This window comes from Myotis myotis, unplaced genomic scaffold (assembly GCF_014108235.1).
Source record: "Myotis myotis isolate mMyoMyo1 unplaced genomic scaffold, mMyoMyo1.p scaffold_m19_p_6, whole genome shotgun sequence".
Classification (NCBI taxonomy): domain Eukaryota; kingdom Metazoa; phylum Chordata; class Mammalia; order Chiroptera; family Vespertilionidae; genus Myotis; species Myotis myotis.
In genome coordinates, this window is record NW_023416368.1 from 33,401,787 (window position 1) to 33,426,552 (window position 24,766).

The 24,766-nt window shown below is 40.1% G+C and overlaps 2 protein-coding genes across 6 annotated transcripts in view; both read right to left on the reverse strand.

Annotated features, from left to right (window-relative positions):
• CATSPER3 (cation channel sperm associated 3) overlaps positions 1–4,189 on the reverse strand; it is a 31,489-nt gene extending 27,300 nt beyond the window's left edge. The window contains exons 1-2 of the mRNA XM_036313572.1: positions 3,575–4,189; positions 2,566–2,766 (exon numbers count right to left, since the gene is read on the reverse strand). Coding sequence (XP_036169465.1) covers positions 2,566–2,573 — 8 coding nt within the window. The 5' untranslated portion in view covers positions 2,574–2,766; positions 3,575–4,189. The remainder of the gene's footprint in view (positions 1–2,565; positions 2,767–3,574) is intronic.
• Positions 4,190–6,130: 1,941 nt separating this feature from the next.
• The window catches only part of PCBD2 (pterin-4 alpha-carbinolamine dehydratase 2), a 63,739-nt gene continuing 45,103 nt past the window's right edge, over positions 6,131–24,766 (reverse strand). For all 5 annotated transcript variants that reach the window (XM_036313574.1, XM_036313575.1, XM_036313577.1 and 2 more), the window contains 2 exons: positions 7,812–7,892; positions 6,131–6,379 (listed from right to left, as the gene is read on the reverse strand). In XM_036313574.1, the coding sequence (XP_036169467.1) occupies positions 6,284–6,379; positions 7,812–7,892 (177 nt within the window). In that variant the 3' untranslated portion in view covers positions 6,131–6,283. The remainder of the gene's footprint in view (positions 6,380–7,811; positions 7,893–24,766) is intronic.

Genomic DNA, 24,766 nt, shown 5'->3' on the forward strand with positions numbered 1-24,766 from the left:
ATATAAAACTCTCAACTCAAAATTATCACAACTGTACAAAAATGAGTAGAAGAAAACTTGGCAGGAAATATGCCAAAATGTTGATAGTGGTGAGGTTGGAGGTGATTCTCATTCCTGTTTGTTTATATTTACCTGTGCTTTGCAATTTTTCTCTAAGAGTGTAACTTTTTTTCATTAAATATAACAAATGAACACATTCTCACACAGTAAAAAAAAATACAGAATGTATATACTTTTATATTGTATAAAAACAAGATATTCAATTTATCTGATTTGAGATAGGGTCAATTATCCAAAAAAAAAGGCATTCAAATTATCTAACACAGTAGTTAACAAAACAAAAAAAGACAAAATGAAGTCAAACTACTCATTTAGTCTACAGGCCAAATAAGAGCATGACTGAATATTTGACTCAACCAGCCAGTCGTGATACTAAAGCCAAAGAAGTAAAATGTTTGGCTGAGCTTTCATAAAACCTCACCAGGGAAACCACGTTATCGAGGACGTGCATCTCAGTCTAAGAAATGGATGAGTGCCTGTGGGGAAAGGCTGAGAGCACTGGCACCCTGCTACCACTGCTACTGCTCATTTCTTAATAAGCAATAGAAATAGAGAATATTTACTGAAATGTCCTGATTCTTTCCCAGAACATCGATGCATTATCCAACAGGGTACTGGGAATGATCCTTGGGCGGGTATGATGTCGAGACATTTTCCCAATGTTCAATTTTTATTCCTCGCTTTTGTCGTCTAACAGGAAATCTCTGCTTAGGGATTTCCTCAGCATCTAGATTCCAAAGACCTCAGAGAAGGATCCACGAGGAGAATCTTTGCTTTATGAGGTCATTCTTGGGCATTCTAATACATGACTAGTCCACAGGGCCCTGCAGGGGCAAGCTCCCCAGCCGATCTATGCACAGATCCTCTCTTCCTAAGGAGACTGTGCACCTCAGTTCAGCAAAAACAGTTGTGAGCACACTGCAACTGTGAAGTTCCGGGCTAAAACTGGGAGCCGGAGATAGGCCAGATGAAAACCTCTTCTTCTTCACCAAGTACTCTGATCTGACAGACTAAGGTCCTTAGTACTATGTTCCAATAAGTAGGGGCTATAGAAGAGTGGAAAGCAAGGGGTTCTAAGAGCAAGTGCACAGCACTGGAAACACCTGGAAGGGCAAGGAAAGGTTTTGATAGGTTTGGAGCTAGAACATAAGAAACAGACGCTAAGTGGGGGCATGGAATGTACACATAGGAACCATCTAGACTAGAGTGTAAGGGATGGGCCCATGGGGAGATGTTTTAGGTACAAGAGCAACAGAATTTTTTGTTCTGTTCAATTCTTGGGATTAATATATTTCCCTTGCTTGCCTTCTCCTATCATCTTTGGTTTTTAAAGCAAATCAAGACAAAGGGATCTGGGTAGCCCTGTTGTATTAAATCTTCAGTGGCTCAATTAGTCAAATTCCTGGAAACCTAAGTTCTTGGGCCACAAGAAAAGGAGGTGACCACCCACCACCTCCGCTGTCCTGGGTGTTCTAAAACAAGTATATATGACCATTCCTTGTAGAAAAGTACTCTTGTAGGCAACCCATCCTATTTACTCAATTTTTCCACTTAAAATCATCAACAGTCAGCCCTAGTCAGTTTGGCTCAGTGAACAGAGCATCAGCCTGCAGACCAAAGGGTCCCGGGTTCAATTCCAGTCATGGTCATGTACCTTGTCCGGACCCTGGTTGGAGCATGTGCGGGAGGCAACCAATCAATGTGTTTCTCTCACATCAATGTTTCTCTCTGCCTTTCCCTCTCTTTTACACTTTAAAAGATCAGTGAAAAAATATCCTTAGGTGAAGATGAACAAAACAACAAAAAATCATCAACAATCAAGTTTTAAGACTCACTGTGATTAATGTCCCAAGATTCAAACTTTAGTCTCATCTTTACAGTTTACACTCTCTCCCTCAGGAATCAGCTCCTTCTATACCTCTTACTGCCTCCTTTGGTCATATGCCCGCTAATGCCTTCTGGGCTCTAGCCTAACATCCCCACAGTGGATTCCTAGAGCAGTTGCTCAGAGACTGAATCAGGTCTGTCTCCACCTGCCCCAATACATCAATGTGCCAAATCCCATTGGGGGCATATAGATAGCCCTCAGTGAGTGTGTGCTATATGAATATACAAATGAATGGCACCAGGGATCCTAGGCTCACTCAAGTAGCTGAGCATAGTGGAATTCCACCTCCAGGAACCCCAGCTGTACACTTTTATGCCTTCCTTTTTTCAGCACCAGAGCCATGGAGAAATGAAGAAGAGAATAAGAATGTAAAGAATTCCTCATGATGCCTGGAGGGGTGAGGAATGATGGCCCTCTGAGAGTAGCAGAGAAGGGCCCGGTTGTCCTTAGTGCACTGCTTCCATCAGAAAATCTCTGCTGAGGGATTTCCTCGGCATCCACAGCTAAATGTGGCGCTGAAGTCACTGATGAAGACATGTCACCTGGGAATGGAACTCCAGCTGGTGAATGGAGTCAGAGGTGACAAGCTTATCTGGGTTCACTGAAATCACCCAGACCTTCTCATGGACACGTGGGCATCCTGGGATGAGAAGCCAAAGGGGGGCCTCTTCTGCCCTTCAGCGGCAACTCACACTCTGCCCGGCGTGGGCAGCACCACCTCAGTTTCACACAGCAGGGAAAGTCAGCAGTTAGCAGGCATGGCAGCTTGGTGACTCAAGTCTTTTGGCCAAGAGTCATTCCTTTACTCGTCCCAGTATCTGCCAATGAAACACAAATCTCACATATTAAAGTCAAGCTCTATTTCAGCTCTTGCTGCTCTATAGGAAATTTTACAAAACTGGAAGTTACAGAGTTCAACCAGTATATTTTTGAATGCTAAATTAGACAGTATAAAGACTGCTTCATACCAACACTAGTAGCCCCAATCCTATATAATATAACCCTAATAAGCAAATCGACCAAAAGGCGGAATGAACAGTGGAACAACTGGTCACCATGATGTGCCCTGACCACCAGGGGGCAAACACTCAACACAGGAGCTGCCCCCGGTGGTCAGTGCACTCCCGCAGAGAGCACCCCTCAGCCAGAACCCAGGCTCACGGCTGGTGAGTGCAGCAGTGGTGGCAGGAGCCTCTCCCACCTCCACGGCAGCGCTAATCAAGCTGAGCAGTAAGGAGCAGCAAGCAGGTGAGCAGTAAGGAGCGAGGGGTCCTGGAATGCGAGAGGGCACAGTCTGGGCTGAAACGCCCCCCCTCCCCCTCCCCCCGTGCATGAATTTCATGCACCAGGCCTCTAGTACTTTAATAATAAAGTTCAGGTTTGTGTTAAAAAAATATACATGCTGCTGCTTTTTGTCTAGAACAAAGACATAAAAACCATGTCTAGTCTATGTATCCAAATATTTCCTAAATCTTTTTAATGTCAGAAAGTAACCATTATGAAAAGAACTTTCATTTCGGGCTGGCCCTGGTTTGTTACATTGAAGGGGTCATAGGTCATATCTATTTAACTCTTCTCTACTCTAGTGATCATTTAGAAAGAAAATGGAAGAAAACCAAAACTTACCACATCAGAGACACCAGTGCCATCACACCAAGATTTGGAACAGAAGGAAACTTGGGGGCCTCCAACCTTGGCAATGTCCTTTCAAGTTGAAATGTCAGTTACTTGAAGCAAGTCTGGGGATTCATTCTGTTACAATTTACTACAATGAGTATTTCCATAGAGTTAGTGTAGGACCTTTGATTCTCTATAGTATAAGTTTGTGAGTTCAAGCAGATGTGACCAACATGAACCTTAACATGAACCTTATGTCAATCCTCCATGTAGATGCTAATTAGTAGCTGCATTCTCAGGTCTTCACCATTGCAATTATGAGCCATATCCTGCTTTCTCTAGTGTGCTATATAGGTATATGTTAACAGCCACTGAGTTTAGCCTCTCAGACTTACATTCAAAATAGGAAAAGGTTTCCATTCAGGGTACAGTGAAACAAGTTAAATTATAGCACAAGAGAACAAACAAATCCAGAAGGTGGAATATTCTACAGGATCCCTGACCCCGTTTTTGCAATAGTCAATGACATGGGGAAGGGGGGAGGGGAAAACAGAGGGGAATTTGCTTGCTCTAGATCAGCGGTTCTCAACCTGTGGGTCGCGATCCCTTTGGGGGTTGAACGACCCTTTCACGGGGGTCGCCTAAGACCATCGGAAAATACATATATAATTACATACTGTTTTTGTGATTAATCACTATGCTTTATGTTCAATTTGTAACAATGAAAATACATCCTGCATATCAGATATTTACATTACGATTCATAACAGTAGCAAAATTACAGTTATGAAGTAGCAACGAAAATAATTTTATGGTTGGGGGTCACCACAACATGAGGAACTATATTAAAGGGTTGCGGCATTAGGAAGGTTGAGAACCACTGCTCTAGACTGAAAGATTAAGAAAACACTACCAGATGTGGTGGGTGGACTTCATGTGGATCCTGATTAGAACAAAATTACTGTCCAACCACATTTTTTACCTTCAGGGCAATTGATTTTGCCCGGGTATTAGGTAATACCAAGAAATCATGGTTTATTGTTAGGTGTGATAATGGCATTCTGGTTAATACAAGAAAATTACCCTATTTTCTAGAGATATTCACTGAAGGATGTGGGGACAAAATGAAATGCTATCAGGGAAATACTTTAGCAAAGAAGAAGGAAATGAGGGATTATATGAAGTATCTGGGGCAAAATATTGGTAATTGCTAAATCTACATGATCAGTACATAAGGGTTCAATTTACTATTCACTTTTTAAAAATTAAATTTATTGGGGTAACATTAGTTAATACAGTCATATAGGTTTCAGGTGTGGGTTTCTATGTTACAAGTTCTGTATATTGCATTGCGTGCCCACCACCCAAAGATCTGACCCAAAGTCAAATCTTCTCCCATCACCATATATTAGGCAGTATTATTCACTCTTAAAATATTTTTTCATGTTTAAAAACTCATGTAAAAAAATTGAAGTACTGAACTAAAATATTTGGTAATAAAACATAAAAGTTCCTCAAAATCTATAAATAAGAGTTTATAAAAACACACAGCTTTGCCTTTTCCTCTAAAAGAACTTTAAGAAGCATAAGTTCTAGCACCCAGGCTCTGGGAATCCGGCAGCACAGAGTCTGGGTGGCCTTCTTTTTCTCCCCTTCTTGCACACTCCATATCCACAGGGCAAACTGTGCCTGCCTCTCCCGGGCCAACAGAACCAGTCAGGAATTAGCTTCAGAGAGCTCAGCCTCCTTGTCATGTTCCTATTGAGTTTCTCAAATTGGAGGCTGGGGAAGGGTGGGGAGGGGAAGGTTTGCTTGTTGTAATGCAGAGTGAATTTTCTGGCCTCTAAAGTGAGGTGGGTTTCAAAGATGATTCCTATTAAATCCTCCCACAATAATGCTTCGAGAGATTAACACGTGTTCCTTAGATGAATATATATGTATACATTCTTTTAATCTACATTCTAAGCTCATTAATAAGTACATTTCTGAGTTCCTTCAAAGAATGCTTATTGCAGTTTTTAAATAATAGATTACTTTATATTCCATTTTACTCCTGTCAGTAAAACAAGGAGTAAATAGAGTTCATTACTGGATAATACCCAAGTAATTTCTAGTTCAACGGCTATGAACCTTCAGTTCAGAGGTCAGAGGTTCTGGAAGCTATGGACAAAACACTTGTCCTCTTCCTTCAACTGCCTGCCTGAAAAGTAAGAATAAAATACAAGACAGCTCACCCAATTTTTGTGACTTTGTAAATCTAATTAATAATAGCAGCTAAAGAATCAATTTTAACTTCATAAGAATTGTTACAGATGATTACAACCCTTTACCTACAGAGTGTATCATTCTTTTTCTACCTTACAACTATTCTCTAACACAATGCATTTGTAAAGTCAACATAATCACTTGAATTTCCAGGTTATAAAATGTATGAATGCTCCTCCATCCCAATTTCTGGTCTTTAAAAATGCTACTTCTCTTTTTCAATACTGTATTATTAATACAATTACCTCGGTTGGTGTGCCTTATATATGTGACTTAGATATAATGAAAAATACCTCAGGCTCAAATTTAAATCATTTTGTATTTAAGCAATGATTTTACAAAATGTGGTAGAAAGGTGAACTAAATTTTCAGCTTAATTTGTTCATGTAAATCACCCTCAAAGTACATTACACCTAAGATGTGTATAAGATTTTACAAGCATTTTGAAAGAAATCACAAAGCAGCAGCTGCTTTTTCAATAAACTTGGCCAGTTTCACGTCTCTTTTGGTCAGTTGACCACAGTCATGCGAGGTGAGAGTTATCTGGACCTAAGAAAGAAAGAAGTAGTTTTAAAACCCTGACCTGCGATTTGTGGTATTCTGCTTTCATGGTTCAGAAATCAATCTATTATGCAACATTCATATTTAAGAACTGGTCAGAGTAAATTATTTAGAAAACATGAATAAATAGGACATTTCCAAAACCCAGTAAACTCCAGGGGCACAGTCAGCTTCAGGCTGGCCCCAGCAGCTGCCCAGGGATGAAAAGGTTCTCTCATATGACGGGCAATTCAGCTGCCAGAATCTCAAATTTTGTCTCTTGAAAAAAAGAGAGAGAGAGAGAGAGAGAGAGAGAGAGAGAGAGAGACTGAGATTTCATTTGAACTCCCATTACTTTAATTATACCCACTATTTTCAGGACGTTGAGAAAAACCAAGCTATCAAGGGTAATATCTTTGCAACATTAAAAAAGCCCATTTCCAAATTAGGAAAGTGAGGTCGTGTGGGATGAAAGAATAGACTCTTGCTTCTTTGCAAATCAATTAAAAAGCAAAAGCAAAGTTATGGGCAAGGAGAGGCAACTGTGAAAGAAAAGTTTATCCTGGTACCTACATGCTCTGAATTATTCCAATAAATCACAAAAATATGAAATTTTCTCTTTATTCAAAGAGGACTTTCAAAGAGAAAAAAGAACCCCAGAAAAAACTAGATAAATTCTAAATGGTATGACCATAGGCAAGGACACTTTTTGAGGGGTATTCTTCTCACTATGCCCCTTTAAAATTAATTGATGAAATCTTTTCAGTCTGCTGTTTGTCTTAAGAAGGTCAGTTCCCACTGCAGAAACAGCATTTAATAAATAGTTATTATTTAAAGAACAGCTTTTGAGCAAATTTACCTCGAGATATTTACTTCCGATTTTTTCAATAATTTACCTTAATAGGGTTTAACATTTTATCTGCGTGGCTGATATTCAAGTTTTTTTGTTTTGTTTTGTTTTGTTTTTTATTAGAAATATTTTTGAAATATTTTTATTGATTTCAGAGAGGAAGGGAGAGGGAGAGAGAGAGATAGAAACATCAATGCTGAGAGAATCATTGATTGGCTGCCTCTTGCATGCCGCCTACTGGGGATGGAGCCCGCAACCCTGGCATGTGCCCTTTGCTGGAATTGAACCTGGGACCTTTCAGTCCACAGGCTGACGCGCTGATATTCAAGTTTAATTCAGGAGCCTAATATGGCCCAACTTTCATATTAGTTTCAACAGAAGACAAACATGAAAATAAAGGGCTTAGTCACGGTTCTCTTGAGCAGATCTGAAAATTTGTTACTAAATTGCAATAATACACAGGGGTTCTGAGAAAAAAAAAAGAATACTTTCCTAAACACAATGACATTTAGCTGTACAGGAAGACAAGGAAGAAAGAGGTTTCCTAAACTCCATAATTCAGGTGATCCCAAAATAAGGCAATTTCATTACCTTGTTATAGGCATTGAACCATTCCGGGTGATGATTCATCTTCTCTGCTTGTAGAGCAACTCGAGACATAAAGCCAAAGGCCTGCATAAGATGAAGTCGAAAATGATTACTGGCACTGCCCTCTGCTCTGGACCTGAGAGAGACCCCAGAGCAATCCAACCAGATAAAGACATGGCTAGGGTCCTGAGGGAAGCCTGGAGAAACCAAATATGAAAGGGACTGCTCTCAGCAGAGCTGGGTAACGGTGTAGCAGGACCATGACCTGCTGCTCGATGGTGAAAACAATCAGGCTCAAATAAACAAAGCAGGAAATTGGTCTCACCCAGTGACCTGTCTGGACTGTTTAATTGTCCTCAGGACTAGACTCTCCAAAATAGCCCGGGAATAATTTCCCTTTAACCAGTGCCCTGGACCCCAACTCTTAGGAGCCACTTTTCTGGCAGCACTGCTCTTCTGTTTTTAGTGACTGGGCTATTAACAAGGTATCAACCTCAGGACTATGGAAGAATGTCTTTTGAGTGTGTCTTAAACCCAAAGCACTGACAGAAATGAACAACTTCCCTATTCTGTCTCTCAGGCAGGTCAGGAGGGGGTGAAACTCTTTTTATTGACATCCAGAATGAAACAAAAGTTTGGCTTGCCTGCTGGAGGTCTTCTTGCCGCTGCCCAGCATTAGCAATTCAAGCAGAAAGTGCCCCGGCTTTTGGCAGAGGGCTGTAGACCCAGCCACAGGTGGAGGGCTCTGTCTTCATACCACAGGGAAAGTGCAAACTTACTTTTAAAAAGCAGAAGGCAGCCCAGACCAGCATGGCTCAGTGGTTGAGCAACGACCTATGAACCAGAAGGTCATGGTTCAGTTCCCAGTAAGAGCACATGCCTGGGTTGTGGACTTGATCCCCAGTGTGGAGCGTGTGGAGGCAGCCAATCAATGATTCTCTCTCATCATTGATGTTTCTATCCCTCTTTCTCTCTTCCCTCCTCTCTAAAATCAATGAAAAAATATACTTTTTTTAAAAAAAAAGCAGAATGCAAACTTGTCCTGAGCCGGCGGGGGGGGGGGGAGGGGGACGGGACTTTTTTTCCTGCTTTCAAATTTTTATGAGGTGAATTGCAAACAATAGGAGAGTCTGTCTCTATTGTGCCCAGAAGGCAAAAATACTTGGTAAGACTCAGGTAAGGTCACATTAATCACTAAGGTACAGTGGAATTCACAGAGCCGTCCCCATTACAGCCACAGAAATAAAATTTAACTTCATTACCCCATCCAGAAAAACCAATCTGATGTTAGTTGCACTGTTTTTGGATTACCAAAAGACAAAAGAGCGCATTTCCAAGTTAAAAGTGAGAAATATGGAAGATGCCATTTTAAATAATTTCATTCATAATAGTTCCTATCTCAGAAGTCACTTTATTCAGGATAAATTTCCATTTTGACATTTAAGGCCTAAAGGAAGGAAATTCAAGCAAAATCCACTTAACCAAGTATGGAATTATCAGTGGGAAAGTACTATTCCCTCTCTACCCCTTCTTATTCCAACAATTCTCCCCACCCCAGGCACAGTTTCGCTTTCCATAGTTTCAATTACAGTGGTCAACCACAGTCTGAAAATATTAAATGGAAAATTACAGAAATAAACAATTCATAAGTTTTAAATTGTGCACTGTTCCAGGAGTGTGATGAAACCTTGCACTGCCCCCCTCATCCTGCCCAGGACATGAATCATCCCTTTGTCCAGCATACCCACACTGTATATACTACCCGCCCATTAGTCACTTAGTAGCTGTCTCGGTTATCAGTTCAGTCATCAAAGAGAAAGAGACCACAGTCACATAACTTTTATTATAATATACTAGAGGCCTGGTACACGAAATTCATGCACGGGTAGGGTCCCTAAAGGCCAATCTGTGAGGCGACAGCAGGGTGATCTGGCGGGCGCCTGCTGGCACCCGCCTTGGCCAGCCTGGCACTGCCTGCTTGCCAGCCCCGCCCCCCACCACTGCTGCCGGTCACCTCCCTCTGCGAGGTGACCAGTGAGGCGATCGCGGAACCCCACTGGCACCCACCTTGGCTGGCCTGGCGCCTGTGGGCTGGGGGGAGCTCCTACATTGAGCATCTGCCCCCTGGTGGTCAGTGCATATCACAGCGACCGGTTGTTCTGCCAGTCGTTCTGCCATTCAGTCAATTTGCATATTAGGCTCTTATTATATAGGATTGTTATAATTGTTCTATTTTATTATTAGTTATTGCTGTTAATCTCTTACTGTGCCTAATTTATAAATTAAACTTTATCAGAGGTATGTATGTATAGGAAAAACATAGTGTGTGTAAATATATATATATATATGGTTCAGTACTATCTACAGTTTTAGGCATCCATAGGGGTTCTGGAATGTATTATCCACAGATAAAGAAGAATACTGTAATCTGATTTTCTAGACTATGTGAGGGGAAGGGACAAGTCAAATGTGAAAGTCAGTTTTAATTATTCAAACACAGAGTTAACTTGTATTAAATGATGCATGAGAGTTTTTACTGTTTGTCTATAATGCCTTATTCTTGTTTAGCTTTAGAATACTTACAAGATTAACCACCTCTGAGAGACAGTAATATAGTCATTAAGGATATGTGCTTTTGAGCTAGTGAGTTCTGGATTCAAATACCAACTCTACTACTTAACTGCCATGCAATTTACCTCTAAGCCTTAGTTTTCTCATCAGTAAAAAGGGGATAATAATAAAAAGCTCATGTTATCTGAGTGGGGGGGGGTAATGGGGGGGTAATGTGGGGATAAGGACACATATGCAATAACTTAATCAATAAAACAATTAAATTTTTAAAAAAGTTCATGTTATCATTCTAACAAAAAATAAGACAGGGGATATCAATGCACTTGGCACAGCACTAGGCACAGAGTAAAAGGTCAATAATGGCACATACTGCTACCACTGCTGCTTCTGGCCGAACTTAACAAAACATAATGATGAATGACAAGCCTTCCCAAGCCCTGAGAATCTAAGATTCCAGTTGCTGTCTCCCAGAAGAATAGCCTTTTCCTTTTTCCATGTGCCAGGACTAGAGATTGATACACATATAGCTGACAATAGATAATATACTGTAGGGTAACACTATGATGAACATTTACTGGGAGAGAAACCAAGATGGCGGCATAGGTAAACACCGGAAATTGCTGCCTCGCACAACCACTTCAAAAATACAACTAAAAGACAAAACGGACATCATCCAGAACCACAGGAAGGCTGGCTGAGTGGAAATTCTACAACTAGAAGGAAAGAGAAAAGCATACTGAGACTCAGAGGAGGTGCAGAAGTAAAGTGCAGAGGTACGGAGGCACACGCCGAAAGGGCTGGCAACTGAGGACGCGGCACACGTGGAAAGGGCTGGCGGCTGAGGACGCGGTGCACGTGGAAAGAGCTGATGGCTGAGGACGCGGCACACGTGGAAAGGGCTGGCAGTTGAGGACGCGGCGGACGTGGAAAGGGCTGGCAGCTGAGGACGCAGTTGTCTTTTTCAATCGGGAGGGAGTCTCAAGCCCCCAACTGCTCTGAACTCCAGTTCCAGGTGAGTCTCTGGGGACCCTGACTCATACAGGGAGAAACTGGACTGCCTGGCGTCAGGCAGAACTCGAGGGCGGCTTTCTCTCAGAGGTGCTTACAGCGATTACCAGGGACACTGAGACCCAGGGCCTCTTAGGGTAGGACTGGGGAGCAGCCATAACTGCTTGCTCTGCTCTGTTGATCCCGAGACCCCGCCCCACCCAAGCTGTGCACAGAGGCTTTTGCATATGAAAGGTCTGGCCCTTTGTAACCTGAAAATTACCTAACAAACTGCAGCTGGGTCAGAGAGACCCAGAACTTCCAAAAGAAGGCCCAAGGCCCCACAGCAGCTTGCACTGCTTCACAGCTGGGCCTCATCTGGGCACCTCCAAACTCCAAACAAAGAAGAGGAATCTCTCCATAGCTCCTGCTGGGTAGCCTCAGGCAGAGGCTAAATTAGCACCTCCTTAGAGATCCAAGAGCCAGTGTACCCAGTGGTCAGAGTGGAACCATCCAGATTACAACTCCTCAGATCCATAAGGGACACACTCACGGGGCAGACTCAGTGAGCACCAAAGCCCCACTGAAGCAAGTCTTGCCCCAGAAAGGAGTCTCCAGCACAGAAGTTCTCCCACTGCAAACACAGCTGATTCTCACAGCCAACTGGCCTGGAGGTCAATTCCTCCCAGTGATACCTACAACAATCAAGACTTAACTACAACAAGACTGTGCACAAAGCCCACAAAGGGGTGCACCAAGAGTGTCCACCTCAGGTAATTGGGGAGGCTGAGCCACTGGGCCCTATAGGACACCTAACACAGAAAGCCACTCTATCAACACAGGGAAGCATAAAAAATGCGGAGACAAAGAAACAAGTCACAAATGACAGAAATGGATAAAAGCAAACTACTGGATATAGAGTTCAAAACCACACTTTTAAGCTTTTTCAAGAATTTTCTAGAAACCGCCAATAAATTTAGTGAGACCCTCAAGAAATCTAGTGAGACCGCCGATAAATGTAATGAGACCCTCAAGAAATCTAGTGAGACCCTCAAGGTTATGAAAAAGGACCAACTAGAAACTAAGCATACACTGACTAAAATAAAGGATATTATGCAGAGTTCCAACAACAGACTAGAGGATCGCAAGAATCAAGTCAAAGATTTGAAATACAAAGAAGCAAAAATCACCCAACCGGAAAAACAAAAAGAAAAAAGAATCCAAAAATATGAAGATAGTGTAAGGAGCCTCTGGGACAACTTCAAGTGTACCAACATCTGAATTATGGGGGTGCCAGAAGACGAGAGAGAGCAAGATACTGAAAACCTATTTGAAGAAATAATGACAGAAAACTTCCCCTACCTGGTGAAAGAAATAGACTTACAAGTCCAGGAAGCGCAGAAAACCCCAAACAAAAGGAATCCAAAGAGGACCACACCAAGACACATCATAATTAAAATGCCAAGGGCAAAAGACAAAGAGAGAATCTTAAAAGCAGCAAGAGAAAAACAATCAATTACCTACAAGGGAGTACCCATACAACTGTCAGCTGATTTCTCAACAGAAACTATGCAGGCCAGAAGGGAGTGGCAAGAAATATTCAAAGTGATGAATGCCAAGAACCTACAACCAAGATTACTTTATCCAGCAAAGCTAACATTCAGAATTGAAGGTCAGATAAAGAGCTTCACAGATAAGGAAAAGCTAAAGGAGTTCATCACCACCAAACCTGTATTATATGAAATGCTGAAAGGTATCCTTTAAGAAGAGGAAGAAGAAAAAGGTAAAGATACAAATTATGAACAACAAATACACATCTATCAACAAGTGAATCTAAAAATCAAGGGAATACATAATCTGATGAACAGAATGAACTGGAGATTATAATAGAATCAGGGACATAGAAAGGGAATGGACTGACTATTCTTGGGGGGAAAGGGGTGTGGGGGATGCGGGAAGAGACTGGACAAAAATCACGCACCTATGAATGAGGACAGTGGGTCGGGAGTAAGGGCGGAGGGTGGGCTGGGAACTGGGTGGAGGGGAGTTGTGGGGGGGAAAAAGAGGAACAAATGTAATAATCTGAACAATAAAGATTTAATTAAAGAAAAAATAAAAAAATTTAAAAAAAAGAAGAGGAAGAAGAAGAAAAAGGTAAAGATACAAATTATGAATAACAAACACACATCTATCAACAAGTGAATCTAAAAATCAAGTGAATAAATAATCTGATGAACAGAATACACTGGTGAATATAATAAAATCAGGGGCATAGAAAGGGAGTGGACTGACTATTCTCGGGGGGGGGGAGGGGAATGGGGGGTGTGGGAAGAGACTGGACAAAAATTGTACACCTACGGATGAGAACAGTGAGTGGTGGGGGTAAGGGCAGAGGGTGCGGTGGGAATCGGGTGGAGGGGAGCTATGGGGGGAAAAAAGAGGAACAACTGTAATAATCTGAACAATAAAGATTTAATTTAAAAAAATAAAATAAATAAATAGAAAAATTAAAAAAAAACATTTACTGGGGAAAACAGCTTAATGACAACAAGTGAGATGGACAGTCAGTCACTGCGCAACTCCTTAAACCCCTGTGTCCACAGTTTCTTTGAACCATGTTATCCTAAAAGGTCCAAAGTGATACTTAGAATCCCTTACCTTTTCCCTAGAGCCAAATGGATCAAATGGATGATTTTAACATGGTCAGAAGTGCTCCTCAAATCTTGGACTACAAGTAAGCATACTAGCAAAATCTATTTCATCACAGATATGACTTAAAACAGAACACCCATATACAATGTAAAAAGGGAGGCTCATCCAAAGACCCTCTAACTTTGTATTTTCCTAAGCTTTATATAATTCCCTCAACCATCATCTAATATTTGCATTTAATAAAATATCACAAAACCATTTACTCCTAATAAACCATTTACACAAGATTTACTCCTACTTCTTGCTTAGGGAAAGAACACAAACTACTCTTGGAACAAGGAGGCTATTCCATAACCCTTCTTCCATATAATGAAACCAAATAATCCCCAAAATATTTATTTTAAATCCACTAATTAAAAACATCCTGAACAATACACATCCAAAATAAAGAATTTCTGTAAAAGAATGAGTGGGTAGGAGAGGAGAAAAGCAAAACCTCATAGGAGAATTCTGATTATCTGAAACATAATAAAGAAAGAATATGACTCAACAGCAAGCTTAGCAGATGGTGAACAGCATCTGTCCCTTCTTGCTAAGATTTTTTACAGTCCTTGCTACTTATTACCAGGATGCCAGTTGGAATCTAAAGGCCCTGAACTAGCTAAAAGTACAGGCTCTCTAAAACCATTCCATAAAGTTCTAATCACTATGTTATACACCTGAAACTAATATAATATTGTATATCAACTCTAATCAAAAAATAAAAAATTATTTTTAAAAAAAGAAGCTGAAAACAGCCCAAGGCAGAACAGACATCACTAATTATCCAGTAAGAATTTACAGAACAGGACTGAAAAACTGGGCAAAATAAAGTAGAAATCAATAACAGTTTATAAGAATTCAAAAATCTAGAAAACAAAGTAGATTTAATATATAGACAATTATTATAAGAGAACCAAAATTCCCAGAAAAATTAGAAATGTAAGTCAAGAAAATTTTCCAGAAATAAGAGATTTTAATCTATAGATGGTAAGAATTCAACCAGTATATACAACCATTAAAGAAGAAGAAAAAAATCCTTTGAAGAAAAAAAAAAAAAAAGATCAATTAACCTCTAAGGATAAAAAGAATCTGATTGACTTCAACCTTCCACACAGTAACTTCAAAATAGAAGTCAGATGAGCAATGCTTATCAAAATTTTAGGAAACGAAAGTGCAAAAAAATATTTATACCTAGCTAAATTGAAGTGTTCAGAATTAATGCAAGAGACATAAAATTTTTAATGCAGCTGTAACCGGTTTGGCTCAGTGGATAGAGCGTTGGCCTGCGGACTGAAGCGTCCCAGGTTCGATTCCGGACAAGGGCATGTACCTTGGCTGCGGGCACATCCCCAGTGGGGGGTGTGCAGGAGGCAGCTGATCGATGTTTCTCACTCATCGATGTTTCTAACTCTCTATCCCTCTCCCTTCCTCTCTGTAAAAAATTAATAAAATATATTTTAAAAAAAATTTAATGCAGTAATTCAGGGACTAATTCCCATTCATCCTTCTTGAGGAAACTTTTATTTAAAAAGGGTGAAATATAAGTAATTAAGAGATGAATAGAGAAACCATACCAAAGGTATTGGCAGTGGGCAATAAATTCACTCAGCTCTAGAAATATATTTAAAACAATTGTGGGGGTTATAGACACAGAATGAAAGGCAAGTTAATAAACTATTAAAAGCGTTGAAGGAAAAAGGGGAAGAAATAAGGTAGATGAAAGTTTTAAAAATCTTGAAAGCTGAGATCAATTGTTACAGACGTATGTATATTTAAAGGTATGAAATATAAGTACTAAAAATAATATGAACTAAAATGATCTGGTGAAGGGAAACTAGAAGTATAATTCTGATATTGCTTAGTGGGAGACCACTATATAAAGAAATGTTATCTAAATGCCATCTAAAGAAATAGAGGATTAAATTTGCCATGTAAAATTATAGGTATAATAGTATCCAAGAACCAAAACAAAAATAAAAACATTCACAATTAAGTAAAGAAAAACATAGTTAAAATGAAGCAAAGAAAACACAATTCATATTATGATTTAAATTATGGGAGGAAAAAGTTTATTGGTTTTATAAGACCAAACATCTTTCCAATCAATAAACTAAAAAACCTAAACCCAACCAATTAAAAGAAAACTTTACAATGCATCTCAAAGCAAACCTCAACCACTAAAAATAAAAGGACACAGGAAAAAGTGGAAAAAAATGTTTTAAGAAATCATAAGGGTAATTTATAGTTATAAAGTATATCTACAATGAAGATTGAATAATTGTGAATATCTATACTACAAATAGCATCAAAAATCAAGAGGCAGGCCCTGGTCAATATGGTTCAGTTGTTTGGAGCATCCTCCTGTACAGCAAAAGGTGAAGGATTCAATTCCTAGGCAGGGCACATACCCAGGTTACAGGTTCTATCCTTGGTCCAGGCACGTGTGAAAGGCAACCAATAGATGCTTCCTCTCTCTGAGATCAATAAAATAATAATAATAACAAATAAAAATAAAGTACAGCAGTTCTTTTTCTTTAAAAAATCAATGAGGCAGAAATTACAGAAATATAGGATAAATAGAAACATGTGTAGTTAGATCACATCTCTTAATCCATGGCAGATTAAGCAAACAAAAGTAAGGATATGGACTACTTAAAAACACATAGTTTAAAAGGTAGAACTAATTGATATATTTTAAACTCTAAAACTTTATAGTTTTTTATTTTTACATCATCTGTCCATCATCCTTCCACACAGTAACTTCAAAATAGAAGTCAGATGAGCAATGCTTATCAAGATTTTAGGAAACTTTATTCAGTACTAGAGGCCCAGTGCACAAAATGCATGCCATCGGGTGCTGGGGGGAGGGTCTCTCAGCCCAGCCTGTGCCCTCTCACAGCCTGGTACCCCTCGGGGGATGTCCACCTGCTCCCCAGGGGACCAGGACTAAGCTGGCAGTGAGACATCCCTCTGGCAGCCCAGGAGCCCTTGGGGAGATGTCCACCTGCCAGCTTAGGCCCACTCCCCAGGGGATCAGGCCTAAGCTGGCAGTAGGACATCCCTCTGGCAGCCTGGGAGCCCTTGGGGGATGTCCGCCTGCCAGCTTAGGCCCAGTCCCCGGGGAGCAGGCCTAAGCTGTAGTTGGACATCCTTAGCACTGCTGAGGAGGCAGGAGAGGCTCCCACTACTGCCACTGCGCTTGCATCTGTCAGCCTGGCTTGTGGCTGAGCAAAGCTCCCCCTGTGAAAGCACACTAACCACCAGGGGGCAGCTCCTACATTGAGTGTCTTCCCCCTGGTGGTCAGTGCACATCATAGCGACTGGTCGTTCCTGGTCGTTCCGTCATTAGGGTCAATTTGCATATTCCCCTTTTATTATATAGAACTAGAGGCCCGGTGCACAAAAATTTGTGCACTTGGGGGAGCCCTCAGCCTGGCCTGTGCCCTCTTGCAGTCTGGGACCCCTCAGGGGATGACCACCTGCTGGCTTAGGCCCGCTCCCCAGGGGATTGGGCCTAAGATGGCAATCAGACATCCCTCTGGCAGCCTAGCAGCCCTCAGGGGATGTCCACTTGCCAGCAGGGAGCAGGCCTAAACTGCAGTCGGACATCCTTAGCGCCGCTGAGGAGGCAGAAGAGGCTCCCACCACCACCGCTGTACTGGCAGCCATCAGCCTGGCTTGTGGCTGAGCAGAGCTCCTCCCATGTGAGAGCGCCCTGACCACCAGAGGGCAGCTCCTGCATTGAGCGTCTGCCCCCTGGTGGTCAGTGTGTGTCATGGTGACCAGTCATTCCCAGTCCTTCTGCTGTTAGGGTCAGTTTGCATATTACCCTTTTACTATATAGGATGGAGGCCTGGTGCACGGGTGGGGGCCGGCTGGTCTGCCCTGAAGGGTGTCCCGGATCAGGGTGGGGGTCCGCTTGGGTGCCTGGCCAGCCTGGGTGAGGGGATGATGGCTGTTTGCAGCTTGTCACACCCCCTTCAGGGTGGGGGTCCCCACTGGGGTGCCTGGCCAGTCTGGGTGAGGAACTGAGGGCTGTTTTCAGGCTGGCGGGTGACTGAAGCTCCCAACCTCTCCTTTTTTTCTTTTTTTTTTTATTCTGGGATTTATTTACCTTCTACGGCTGTCACTGGAACTGAGAGCCAGCTTTAGCTCTGAGGCTCGGCTCCAGCTCTGAGACCTCGGCTGCTGAAAGCAGGTATCTGGGATTTATTTACCTTCTATAATTGAAACACTGTTGCAACTCCAGCTCTGAGGCCCGGCTGGCTGAAAGCATGTTTCTGGGGGTTTTTTAGCTTCTATAACTGCAACATTGTTTCTTAGAGTGCAGCTCAGAGGCTGGCAGCGGCAGGCGGGGAACCTTGGCTACCTCCATCACTGGAGCAAGCAAACCTCCTGTTTGCTTCAGCTGCCTGGCTGCTGGCCGACATCTTGGTTGGCAGTTAATTTGCATATCCCGTTGATTAGCCAGTGGGAAGGGTAGCAAAGTTACGGTTAATTACCATGTTTCTCTATTATTAGATAGGATTATGTAATAATTTTCATGTTACTTAACAAGTAATTATTTTCATACTATACTTTCATACTTAACAAGTAATTATTTTCATACTGATTTTAAAGATTTTTCTCTCCATTATATACTCTCTCTCGCTCTTATTTTTAATCCTCATCTGAGGACATGCTTATTGATTTTAGAAAGAGAGAAAGGGGGAGCGAAACATCAATGTGAGAGACAAACATTGATCAGTTGCCTCCAGCATGTGCCCCAACCAGGTATCAAACCCACAACCTTTCAGAGTACAGGACGATGCTCCAACCGAGCCAACCAGCCAGGGCTATATACTTTTCCAATTAAGTATTTTTGTTAATGAGACTTCGGATGAACAAAATGGAATCCAGAATAGCCAGAGAACTGACTTTGCTTGAATTCCAATCACTCAAAAAATGCCCATGTCAACTTGATTGATGATACCAGACAATGGGAGCACTTCTACTAGTCTGCTCTTTCTTCTCATAACTTGCTACTTTCATATCCTGGATTCAAACTGTTTGTTATGACATTCCAGATAAAATAACCACTGAATGGTGTGTTCTTAGTCCTAAAAGGGTTAGATATTTGGTCAAGTGACTACATTTAGTTCTGGTAGATTATCTTAGTTACATGGTACATACTTATTGGAGCTCACAAAACAGGCCTATATCTAATTTGGTGAAGCCTAATTGCTCCTTCCAAAAATTTGCTAGCGGTTTGATCAGCAAGTCACTAGCATTGTGCACCATCATCATCCTTTCCTTTTCAACTTCATTGAGTAATTAGCAAATTCCTTGAAGGATTCAGAGTACTGAAAACTGAAAGTCTAAGAAAAGGGTATATGATCACGGGTAGGTGCTGGTGAGAACCCTCTTCCAGATTGCATACAGCCAACTTCTTGTTATATCCCCACCTGACAGAAAGAAAGAATATAGCTTTTAAAATATCCATCAAATATCCATATGATGGATAATATCCATCTATAGAACGTGAACGTATATTAGCCCACACAAAAAAAATCGCAATAAATTCCAAAAAGTAGAAATAGTACTGTCAACAGCTACACTAATAAAAGGGAAACATGCAATCTGGTGTCACTCCTCTACGCCCACCAGCCAATCAGAGCAACTATGCAAATTAACCCAACAAAGATGGCAGTTAATTTGCATACGCAGGCACGGAGCGAAGACTGAAGGCTCCGGCCAGAGGGAAGACTGAAGACTGAAGACTGAAGAGGCTTGGCTTCTCCACTGCAGCCACAGCCGAGAAGCCAAGCCTCGTTGCGGCCACAGCGGAGAAGCCAAGCCTTGCTGAGGCCACAGTGGAGAAGCCAAGACTCACTGCAGCCAGACCAAAGGCCTGGGCCCCTGGTGCTGGAGGAAAACCGGTGCCAGCAGTCAGGGGAAGGAAGGCCTATTGCGTGAATCTTCGTACAATGGGCTTCTAGTTCAATAATAAAAATATTAACAGTCCTGGCCAGTGTGACTCAGTTGGTTAGAGAGTGGTCGGCAAACTCATTAGTCAACAGAGCCAAATATCAACAGTACAACGATTGAAATTTCTTTTGAGAGCCAAATTTTTTAAACTTAACTATATAGGTAGGTACATTGTTATTAATTTAATTAGGGTACTCCTAAGCTGGCCTTTGCTAAAAACTTCCTCAATCTGATTGAGGTATGTTCGCTGAGGTCGACCCCTTCCAACTCTCCCATCCACACTTGTCTTGTATACTTGTTTCAGATAGACGAGTGTGGGTGGGAGAGTTGGAAGGGGTCGACCTCAGCGAACGTACCTCAAAACAATGTACCTCCCCGCGCTGCGTATCCCATGGCCTGACCGACCGACACCCCCCACTTCCTCTAATGCCACTTCTTCAAAATAGACTCTCCCAGGCCGAAAACCGACTTCTGCACATGGGCCACGAAGTTTCAATCGCACTGTACATGCGCGCCTGCACGTGGTATTTTGTGGAAGAGCCACACTCAAGGGGCCAAAGAGCCGCATGTGGCTCGCAAGCCACGGTTTGCCGACCACTGGGTTAGAGCATCATCCCCTGCACCAAAAGATCATAGGTTCAATTCATAGTCAGGACACATACCCAGGTTGCAGGTTTAATCCCCAGTCAGGGCATGTAAAGGAGGCAACTGATCGATGTCTCTTTCTCTTTCTTTTCTCGCCCTCTCTCTCTCTCTCTTTTTCTCTCTCTCTCTCCCCCCCTTCCTCAGGGCATGTACAGTAGGCAACTGATCGATGCTTCTTTCTCTTTCTCCCTCCCTCCCTCCCTCCCCCTTCCTCTCTCTCTAAAATTAATGAAAAATATATCCTCAGGTGAGGATGAACAAACAAACAAACTACAACCCAAAAGTTACAAAAAGTATTACATGAAAAATTTTTTAAATCCTTCTTTTAAAAATCTTGAGTCAAAAAAACCAAAAATCTTAAGTCAAAGAAGACATTAAAACTAAAATAAAAATGAATGTAATAAGTACTACATATAGGGATACATCTAAAGCAATAATCAGAGTAAATATTTTAAATACTTAAATACCTTAATGAACACAATTGAATAAAAATAAATATATTGCCCCACCAGTATAAGTCAGTGGTTGAATGTCTACCCATGAATCAAGAGGTCATTGGTTCAATTCCTGGTCAGAGGACATGCCTGGGTTTCTGGCTAGGCCTCAGTTCCCAGTGGGTGGTGGGCAGGAGATGGCTGATTGATGATTCTCACTCATCATTGATGTTTCTATCTCTCTCTCCCTCTCCCTTCCTCTCTCTCTAAAATCAATAAAAACATACTTTTTAAAATATATAAATAAATATACTAAGCACCCAATCAAGAAGGTAAAAAAATAACAACAAAATAAATTTAAGGAGAACAGGAAAGAATATAAATAAAAAGAAAAGTAGATATAAATGAATTAGAAATGAGAAAAACAATAAAACTAATAAATCAAAATGCTGTATCTGAAAAAATTATACAATAGAAAATAGGTTACTTCATCTAAAACAAAATAAAAACAAAGACAATGAGAGCACAGGTAAACAAAAGAGGAAATGACAACAGGGAAGTAACTACAGATAAAAGAGATTTTAAAACATACAAACAGTTTTTAGGCAAATACAAAGTTAACTCAAATTTTATAACATAGGTAAAATAGTTCTCTGAGAAATAAAAATTATCAAAACTGACCCCAGAAGAGAACAATATCTAAACAATTAGACAACTATAAAAGAGAAATGTGTCTAAGAGTAACACCAAAAAGTTAGTTCCCAATCATTTCACAGAGGAATTCTAAAATACCTTAAATTCTAATACTAAACTGTTCCAGAGCATAGAAAAAGAATATTTCCAAGTTATTTTTATACACTATCATAACACTGTCTCCAAGTTCCCACAGAGATAGCATATAATAATGAAAATGTAGATTGATCTCATATTTATTAAAATCTTAATAAACAAAACCTAGCAAAACACTGAAAGAACAAAATACCATGAACAAATAGGATTTATTCTGAGAATGCAAGGACGGTTCAATATTAGGTAATATATTGACATAATTTATCATATTAATCAAAAATTCATATGACTTCTGAAAAGATACTTAATAAATTCAATATTTATTATATATTAAAATTCTTTTAAAAAAAATTTTGTTTTAGAGAGAGAGAAGTGGGGGTGGGGGGTGGGGGGAAAAACATCACTTTGTTGTTCCAGTTATTTATGCATCATTGGTTTCTTCTTGTATGTGACCTGATCAGAAATTGAACCCACAACCTTGGTATATCAGGACAACACTCTAACCAACCTAGCCAAGCCCTATATTAAAATTCTTAATGAAATAAGAATATATGAACCCCTCTTTAAATGATTAGAATATATTCTTAATATCATTCTTAATAAGAAAACACTAGAATTCACATTAAAGTCAAGAATAAAACAAAGAAGTCAAAATAAGTCAACAGAAGTTTTATATAATTAACTAATTAGAAAAAATATTGGAAGAAAACAACCCATTTACAATGGAACCAAAATTTATCTAGGAGTAAACTTAATAAGAAATGTATAAGTTCCAAAGTGGTTTAAAGAAAACTTTAAGCCACTACTAAAACATAGACAAATCTTACATTAAAATTTTTTTCCTGTATGGGAATAAAAACCAAACAACAAACAAATTAAAAGACACACAACAAATTGTATCTGCGGTACTTATTTCCTTAACATATAAAGCGCTCCTACAAATTAATAAGAAAAAGACCAACCACTTGATTTTTTTAAATGGACAAAGGACATAATAGACATAACAGAAAAGAATTGCTTTTAAACATAAAAACTGCTCAATTTCATACATGATAAAGGAAGCATAAATTTAAACTACGCTTTATGTCCATTATATCTCAATAAAGCTGAGGGGGGAACTAAGTTAAACCTGTTTGGTAAAGATCAAAGATTTCGATAATATTCTGTTGGTGAAGATAGAAGAGAAGAGGCACTCTCGTGCATTGCTGGTGAATATAAACTGATAATAATCACTACAGAAGAGAATATGACAATATCAAAATTTTAAATACCCATGCCCTTAGGTAAAAAATGTCCATGCCTTTCGACCAAACAAGTCAACTTCTAGGAATTTGTCTGCAGACATACGCAAACATAAATTAAAGAATGGTCCCTGCAGCACAGATGGTTACAGCCATGGTCTTGAGAGAGCCAAATGTCCCTCAACAGGGGCCTGATTAAACATATTATGGTACATTTATACACTGGAGTACTACGCAGTCATTACAAAGAATCAAGAAACTATTTATCCTCTAGCATGGATACCTCCTAGATAAGTTACTAAATGAAAAAAAGGTGTAAAAATAGTTTATGAATTATATAAAAATGAAAGAATAAAATATATGCATTAACATCTCTAGAGCTAGTTATAATGTAAATAATGGGGGGCATGGAGGAGGGAACTGGGTGATTGAGAATCAGGAACAGGAAGAGACTTCTATACTCTTTGGTACCTTTTGAATTTTGTACCACATATATACATGATCTATGTTTAAAAATTAGTTTGGGGAGAAAATGAAGAAGTCATGCAAATGAAGATCTCACTGTTAAAGCAGCTGGGATCCTATATGTAACCTGGTTCATATTAAAATATTTTGGCTCATGTTAACTTCTTAACATATGCCTACCTGTTTAGGTGGGTTTTTAGTGCCAATTTACAGCATAGTTTGTCTATGAGCCATGTTCTGTTGAGCCACGGCCATTTCAAACAAACATATGGCCAACAAATAACATATAATGGCTGATAATAGTTTCAGTCTTTCCTCTATTGCAAATTACAAACATTTTATGAACAAGTCAATGAATGCATGATGAAGTATGACTTTTTAAGTCACTCTGCCATTTTAAGGAATGTAAGCATTACAATCACAGTAAATTGGGCCAATGAAGTTTGTCATTTGGAAATCTCCAAACCATCAGCAATTAAAAGATTTTTCCATGAACCCCAAATCAAGTATTCTTTGGGAACTTTAATTTTTCTTAAAGTTCCTTTTGTTTCATTTTATTCCATGAAAATATGAAAGACTATCAGATGCACAAAACCAAAACAAAAATCCTGTATCAATCTGTGAAATGTTTAACAGCACCCTGAGTTTAAAATGCAGCTTCAGCCAAATAACATGTATAATTTATTAAAGTTCTAAGACTTAACTTCTAGCACATATTTACAATACAAATCTTTCATTACTCAGAGCAGTTCTCTTTGAAATGTTCTTTAAATCAGCTGCCTTTTATATTTTGATTGTAGACTATTTTAATTATGCACTAAAAAAGAACACATCTCCCACTAAGAAAATGAGCACCAGCGACTCCAAAGTAATTTCCCCAGTACAATCTCCATTAAGCTTCTAAATACTTCCTTTACTAATTCAATGAATTAGAACTCTATTGTTTACGAATCACCTTTATGTTTGTAGGCCCATAACCCTTCTTTTATAAAACACAATTGCCATGGAAGGAAATGATATTTATGTCTGATTAGAAATGAAAACACTATTACATAAATCAGTTTGGGCATTTCTTCACGTCTTGAAACATGATCGGCAATTTAGTCTAATTGGTGATCAAGGAAACTATCTTGTGATCAATTAAAGTAATTACCAGATTCCGGCA